At 41.2% G+C, this 8146-nt stretch overlaps 1 protein-coding gene across 2 annotated transcripts; it reads left to right on the forward strand.

Moving 5' to 3' along the window:
* On the forward strand, nucleotides 1-5856 carry LOC118773027 (acidic leucine-rich nuclear phosphoprotein 32 family member B-like). Of its 2 annotated transcripts, none has more exons than XM_036521763.1 (7): nucleotides 1-251; nucleotides 1235-1384; nucleotides 3608-3730; nucleotides 4066-4252; nucleotides 4686-4819; nucleotides 5426-5486; nucleotides 5644-5856. In XM_036521763.1, the coding sequence occupies exons 1-7, from the start codon at nucleotides 198-200 to the stop codon at nucleotides 5709-5711; spliced, it is 777 nt and encodes a 258-aa protein (XP_036377656.1). In that variant the 5' UTR covers nucleotides 1-197; the 3' UTR covers nucleotides 5712-5856. The 2 variants fall into 2 exon arrangements, with proteins under 2 accessions (XP_036377656.1, XP_036377657.1); XM_036521764.1 differs by having other exon boundaries at nucleotides 4689-4819.
* Nucleotides 5857-8146: the final 2290 nt, after the last annotated feature.

Consider the following 8146-nt stretch of genomic DNA (forward strand, 5'->3'; position numbering starts at 1 on the left):
GCGCCTGAAACATTTAAATTGCAGCTTTGGAGAAGTTTTGGTCGCGTGTTTGCAGGTTTTCGGCCAAGTCGTACGATTTTTGTTTTAAATCGGTGGCTACACAGTTAATCAGCATAGACCTGCGTGTAGCATTCGGGCCAGCAGAGTCCGACAAACGATTGTTAGCTGGATAAGATAGACCCACCATACATTGCAACATGGAAATGGAGAAAAGAATTAACTTGGAGCTGCGAAACAGGAAACCATCTGAGGTAGGCTGTAGCTATTAAGCATGGTATATATCCTGTCTACCGTGCTAGTTACCTAGCCAGCTGCATAACTTCATTGCAGATATTTCCAGATAACTATCTTGCACTGCGTTCACAATTCCGCAAGTTACAGTAGCTATGTATCAAGTCGATGCGGAGCAGACGGTTGAGGGGGTAGTTAGTCAAGTTTGCTAGCACATGGTTTGCGTCGGCTAGTAGAACGTTTGCAAGCTCATTTTTCTGCAACAAAGGATACACATGTGTTTACGTGTCTGACCACATGCAGCGGTTGGTTAGATTAGCTAGAATTTATGTGAGATTGAAGTATGAGCCATTATAGCTGATAAGGTTGCAAATATTTGGCTTCTGGAACAATGAGTAGCCTACTTGGCTATCCCTCTCGTCTAGCCATGTTCGTTTTAGGTGCAATTGGCTGTGCATCCATTGTATTATCTAGATTGCTATGAACCGTTTTTTTTAACTAATCTGTATCAAGATGTATAGTAGCCAGATCATTCAACAGCTTGACTAAATCTTACCGAAGTTTAATATTTGGTAGATTGCCAGCAATTTTGAACTTAACAATTGAACTGTGGCCTTTGCACAAATTCGAGTGTTTGCATGTCATTGCCCCAGAACTTGAGAATGTGTGTTTGCTAACGTTAGCTGGTCAAGCTAACGTTACCCAGCTTTTATCTTCGGAGTTTGACTTGCTTTCGCCTTAGGAAGCGGGTTAAATCGTTACTAATTGCGTATGTATGGACTCAGTATATAGTTGCCCAAACTGTAAACGATTACAGTATTTATTGCTTCGGCAGATTTAATGATAATTGGCTAGCCAATATTACAACGCATCATTAAACGAGCAGTATTTGTACGGGAGCAGCGAAATCCTATTGCCTTCTCCAGTTTAACAAGTATGATCGCATGTTTATCCATCGTGTGTTGTGATAGATATTAATCTATTTTAACTTTTTTTGTCTCAGGTGAAGGAATTGGTTCTAGATAACTGTCGTTCAGATGACGGCAAGATTCATGGCCTGACTGCCGATTTCGAAAATCTGGAGTTCCTGAGTATGATCAATGTCAACCTGGTCAGCCTCGACAATCTCCCCAAACTTCCCAAGCTACGCAAGGTAGGCAGCCAAGGAGAACTTGGCTGGAGTGGTTGTCAGACTTTTCAGTTAGCCGTCGTTCTGGTAAAACAATGATTAAAGTGAACATATACTCAAATACATGTATGTTATTATAGTCGTGTAGTTATTGATGTGGATATGACACTTATTTGAGGTGATACACGTGGAGCCATCTTATTGTCACACCATACATATTTAGGCTACTTATTAATCATTCTTTTGTAGTGGACGTGTCATTTTCCTTAAAATCACGATCATGCTGTCATTCTTATGTGCACTCTACTCTGTGCAAGTAGCTCATCTCATTCTATTTTCATTTACCTTAAACATGCACTCTGACAGTCCCAAATGTGGCTCAATTTCTTTATGGCTGAAAAGTGTGGTAGGTCATTGCAAATATTGCATACGTTATGAACTCAGACTGGGGATATAAAGGAAAATTGCAAAACTGATTTCTCTCTAGTACCCATAGATTCACACAACACCTTCATTCGTGTTGTGCGTTTGTTAGGTACAGTATGATAAGTCGGTAACTTGATAATTCTTAGCACCTGCTTAGTACAATGATTTGGGCTTATCAACGTATTGCACATCAGACAATATAGTTATGATCTGTTTAATTTCAGTCAAGGCTTTGCATTAATGACATAACTGGGCCTAAGAACATTAAACAGAACGTCAAATAGCTACGTCAAATAGCAGTGGCCATGTCGATAAGAATACAGGCGCAAAGCTTTTCATGGTAAAGCGGATATTGTCCTTCAAACTTCAAAAAAGCCTCTCTCAGTACAGTTGCTAACCAGCTAGTATGTTTGCTGTCCTTGCTTGTTTTGAAAAGCCTCGTTTAGACATTTCAACCTATATGGCGATGGATTTCGTTACTATAATGAAGTAGAACTGCAGCAAATCCACATAGTTACACGTAATTGATTGGAGTAGGTACTATGTAGGCCTCTATACAGGCCTGGCGCCAGGAGAAAATACAGTTGCAGTCTATGGGGGAGGGGGGATCGGTGCAATATCTGCTGCGAAGATAAGGACAGAGACAGAACTTAGACGTCCAGAACTTCAAACCTCTTCTCAGTAGCAGGTTAATTGTACTGTTAATGGAAATGTACAAAGTAATGTTTACAACAAAGCGAAGTAAGTAGGTTAGTTCTTGTTGTAACCCAGCTATTGACGCGGTGATGTCCACATGAAATAAAGATGTCAAAAGCCGACATGTTAACTAGCTCGTTTACTGACTTGCTAGCTCGCGAATCCAGCACCACCGTCAGAAAACGTTAGGAGCGTTACTATGGCAACAGTTCGTAGCAAACAATGTAACTACTTTAGAGTGTTACATGTAGCCAATAAAACTTTAAAATTCAGCTCTTATGTTCAGCCAACTAAAGATTCGTTTTATAAAACTGAAATGCCACTCAAATCCCCCGTGGTGCCTAACGATACCCCCAAGTAGTGTCAGTCTTTGTGACACGTCACGTGTTCTCGTCCCGTCTTGCTTCAGTCCCTTTAACCGACGAATGAGGACAACGACTCAGCGGTAAAACTTATTCCGAAAAGGGTTCACCTCCGTAATTTTCAGGTGGTTAGAATTCAAGCGATCTTCACAAGACAGGACTTCAAATGGGCACAAGAGTATTTCATTGTCAAAAACACAAAATACACTCCAGTACAAACATGAAAGTAATGTATATTTGGGCGATAAACAATACATCTGATAAAACTGTGATATGATACGACTTTTTTCCCCTATATTGCCTGCCCCTGCTGAAAACTTTTGGAGGAAGGTCATTTGAAATGTACACAGGAAATCATTCTGTCTCTGCCCAAAATTCAGTGTCTAAATTGCATTCTTTGGTTTAAAGTGACTACTACAAAATGTGAATGTGTTGATAGTTTTGAGTTCATAAATAATAAATATTTAATGCCTTAATTATTAATTACTGGACACAAGAATTGAATATACTACATAAAGTGACTACATTACATGTATGTGTTTGATAGTGTACTGGGCTGGGAGATTGTTTCAAGTGGACATCAGTGCTGTGAACAAACATTGAACCATGTATGAGAATGTGTATCCTTGCTATTTTTTTAGTCTTCTGGCCAGCAGCCTATGATTGATGCACACCTCTGCTTCATTGCATTCTGCCTCAGAGTTGCCCTTTCCACATTCTGTGTCCGAAAATTTTCCCCACAATCTCCAAATTCCCTTCACAGCTAGAGCTGAGTGACAACCGGGTCTCTGGGGGCCTGCAGGCCCTGGCAGAGAGGACACCAAACCTCGGCCACCTCAACCTGAGTGGGAACAAGATCAAAGACCTCAGCACGCTGGAGCCTCTGGTAATGCCCTCTGCTTTCTGCTGTGGATGTGTGCTGGAAGTGAATTAACACTCACATTCCTTCAATTGGCTCATGTGTTTGTGCACAGAGGCCATGCAGTGCACAAGGCACAGACTGCAAAAATGGTGGGAGGTGTAAGCATTTGTTTTAGTTTGGCATGAGTGCTGTGTTGAATGACTTCACAGTGAGTCTGAAATAAGGAATGCTCGGAACTTGTCTGTTCCTTAAAGAAGCTACAGACACAGTATGCTCCATTGACTGGTGTAGCTGTGTGTGCACGCGTGTCATAGTGCCAGAGCCTCATGCCCCTGTTTTCCCTGTGTGGCCTTGTGCAGAAGAAGCTGCCCCAGCTGACCAGTGTGGACCTGTTTAACTGTGAAGTGACCATGCTGCTGGAGTACAGGGAGAGCGTGCTGGATCTGCTGCCTCAGATCACCTACCTGGATGGCTTTGACGCTGATGACCAGGAGGCTCTGGACTCCGACCCCTCCGGTGGGGAGGATGAGCTGGATGACGAGGATGGTGAGACAGGATATGCTTGTCTTTGGCTACATTTGGTTCCAAAGGAAATTCAGTCTTGTTTGAAGAGTAGCTGAGATGAAGAGTGTAAGCAATGGGGCACAATACCCATTGCACCACTTACATTTTATTTCAGAGGAATGTGATTGTTTGTTAAAGTACTGTTTTAAATGTAGATGGCAAGGATCATCTTTTTTTCTCCCTCAATCTCCCTGTGGTGAGATTTGAGATGAGCAAGTGATTAGGTACAGATAGCAAAGTTCTATTTGCATCCTTGAAACTATTGCTCATGCAGACTATAGATTCATAGATTTTTTTCAATTATACTGAATGGTCTCTGTCTTCTGGGTGACCCTGTGTTCTTGTCCACCGCAATCCCTTTTTCCCTGTGTGGTTTCTTATGTGATTGTACTGACAGAGGGCTGTGTTGTTGCAGAAGATGGGGACAGTGGTGGTGAGGAAGAGGATGAAGATGGAGACCTTGATGAGGAAGACCAGGATGTGGAGGATGAAGATGACGAAGATGATGATGACGGCGAAGTTGAAGCTGAGGATGAGGTAAAATATGGTGTTTATTTGTTTATTTATTTTTATAAGCAAGCAAGCAAGCTGTGTATGATGTGTTGTAAACATGAAGCCATGTTCCAAACCTACCTGATCAGAAAATTCCCTCTCCATTCTTTTTGCATTCAGATAACTGAAATCATGTAATCATCAGCCATGTTGAATTGTTACCATCGATACACCTTTTAAAACGTACTCAGTAAGAAGCACACACCTCAGGCCCTTTTGAAAATACAACTTCAGGATCCAGGCATTCCAAGTCTAAGCACTGCCAAAATGTAACTTCGTGTGAATGAACTTTGCAATATTAAAAAGCACAGAGAAAAGTTGGTAAGGTGCACCTCTGTGCGATGATGCCACTTGCTTACAATCTGCACAGTGAAATGGTTTTTACTTAATATGTATAAGATGCAGTTTCATTAGGTCATTCAAAGTTCAGGGATATCATAATTTGTCTGTTTAATGCTGACTGACTAGAGCTTTTGAAATCCATGATTGTTTTATGATAAAGCCCTTTGGCGATGCACAAGAACACCTGGCCATAAATGTGTAGTGTCCTGAATGCAAAGCCCATATGCATGTCAGTCAGCTGGTTTGTGTCTGTTTCATCAGGATGAGGAAGATGAGGAGGAAGCTGACAGCGATGAGCTTGATGAGGAAGATGATGATGAAGGTTTGCATTATCTTATTTTGTCTTGCTCCTGTCAAGTCCAAGTACAAATGTGTAACTAAGAGCAAAGTGGTGAAAGAATCGTTTGGTCATCAGTGGGCATCTTCAACTGTGCCACTGATGCCCTGCAACTGACCTAACCCTTTCCATTCACCTCTAGATGCTGGCCGGGGAGAGAAGAGGAAGAGGTGTGCTGAGGATGAGGATGATGAAGATGACGATGAATGAAGTCCACAAGATGGGCGCATGCTGTTTATGCGGACGCACTGACTTTCCGGACTAGTTCAGACCAAAGACTGAAGCAATTTTCTGGAGCGGGGGGAGAGGGGTGATGTGCATGGGGCCGATTTAAATCATTAGCTTGAGTTCTACCCCCCCCCCCCCCCCCCCCCCCCCCCCAACAAGCCAAAAAAAAAATTTCACCGCTGACACCTGTTTTTGAAGGTCAATTAACTTGAATCTCCCAATTGCAAACTTGTCATCTATTTATCACAGATAAACTAGCACCCTCCTAGTACTAGCACCCCCTGGAATTGTTAATCTCTCATCTCCTTTAAGATGGCATAGATATATACAGCATCCTTTTAGTCTGCTGCAGTCAACACTGTATGAGCCTTTTGTTGTCCTGTAAGATTTGAGTAATGCTCAGTGTTCTGTCGGACAGAAAATGTGGGAGTGAGATGTGCTATGTAAGCTGTGAACTGGCATGGGGGCCCTCAGTGAATATCTCTACTGTGATCATGGAAAATGGTCCGGTAAAGATCACCCCAGGCACACCAGCAATGTACATAAAACACTGTATAGATCTGTAACACTGTCATTTTTTAAATGCCATTATACACTGGTTTTAACATTTTGTAGTCTAATTTTACAAGTTGTCTTATTAAATAATTTGAATACAAAGAATATTCCTTTGATTTCAGTGGTAAAATCAAGCCACACTTTATTGACATTTATACATTGCAGGTAGTCCTTGAATGAAGAAAGTTCACTTTGAGTGAGAGAATTATTGTATCTTTGTCCCCGTATTCATTAGAGGTGAAGTTCTGCAGAATGTAACTCAACATTCCTTCAGCTCAATGTTAAAATGTCTGCGCTTTTTTTTTTTTGCAGTATTGGATATTATAATACATCAGTACTTTGCATCCTGGTTTAAGTGTAAAAAAAAAAATACTCAATTGAGCAATGAAACATTAATTTGCTTTCTAAATGTAATAACATGATGGCACACTGTGTGACCTCCCTTTTGACAGGGTACCTTTTCATAGTTCATTCCATAAATGTTCTTTGCTGTTGTAGAACCTGTCCCACAGCCTTAGGTTTTTGTCACCTGGTATGCTGCCTTTTATTGAAATACCTGGCACAGAATAGCTCATCTCCCATTCGCTCCCCAGTCCTGGCTTTCACAAAAAAGCGGCTTCTCCCAAACTGGCAGGGCTGGTATAGCAGGTGAGCTGTGATTGTTTAACTTTGACTTGGGTGACAGGAAATGCTTAGGAAAAGCAGTTGTAAAACCTGACAGCCAGACTAAGGCAGCCCAAGAGTAAAGACAAAGTACTCTTTATGATCCGTAGGAACAATGTTAATTTGTATCGTAAATGTGCTGATCCAACAGCATTCATCTACAAATGATGTACAGATTGTTCTATGGTCATGTTCAATCGTTACTTAAACGGTATCCATACAGGCAGTCACAAGATTAGCAGGGATTCAAACCTCTGCTTTACGCCACTGTGAACTCTTAAAACCAGACTGTACTATGCAACATTAGAGTAAACCACTGCTAATGTTGCATTTAGCTATGGGGGTCCCAAATACTGAAAAGCACAAACAAGCGTCTGTTTAGAACCAAGGTTATTGCTACTCCCAGGTCTACAGAATGAGAACAGCATACCTCTTCCGGTAACTGTTGTTGAGCAGGGCCCAGTAGTTTAACTGGATCTAAACCAACCAGTTAGGCTGGTCTAGAATGGGTTCCTGTGTCCTGAAGTGAATCTTCATTGTGGCACTGATCTTTTTATTCAGGTTGGTTAGTTTTATTTTATTTACATCTGCATTTTATCTGCTTGAACAGTGAAAAAATGTGATTTCAATACCATATCTAGTTATTTCAGACTATATGATAGCAGTTGTAATTTGTTTAATGGGGACTGTACATTCAGCACAGTATAGGTAATAGAACTGCCTTACAGGGTTTTGCACATTCAACATTGCACAATTTACATATTTTACATTTTATTTAATGTTCATTTGGCTGCATAGTTTGGATTACAGGGTTTTCTTTATTTTAAAGTCCATGGTCCCTTCACCAGTGTAACCCTTCAGTTGCCACTCAGCAAGTACAAAACACTTCCAGAACATCAGATTAGGGTTCTCTTTCGGTTACTCGTTAGGTAACTTCCCTACAACCTTTAGGGAATGTCAGAGCTAGTAAGTAAGGGAAGTAATTCGGAATGTTGTCATTGTTGAAGAAACCTAACAAATTAACTGTAAAGAACTCTGTTGCAGAAAGAATGGATATTAATACGAAAGACTTTTCTGTCGGTATATCTCTATTAAGCTTCCACTGTTCCATTTCTTCGAATATTCAGTAAAACAAACTGATGCGGAGGCTATGGCCCATTTTACACTGGCCACGGAACATGTGTTTTCCTCGGTTCACC

The sequence above is a fragment of the Megalops cyprinoides genome, chromosome 2 (assembly GCF_013368585.1).
Source record: "Megalops cyprinoides isolate fMegCyp1 chromosome 2, fMegCyp1.pri, whole genome shotgun sequence".
Classification (NCBI taxonomy): Eukaryota; Metazoa; Chordata; class Actinopteri; order Elopiformes; family Megalopidae; genus Megalops; species Megalops cyprinoides.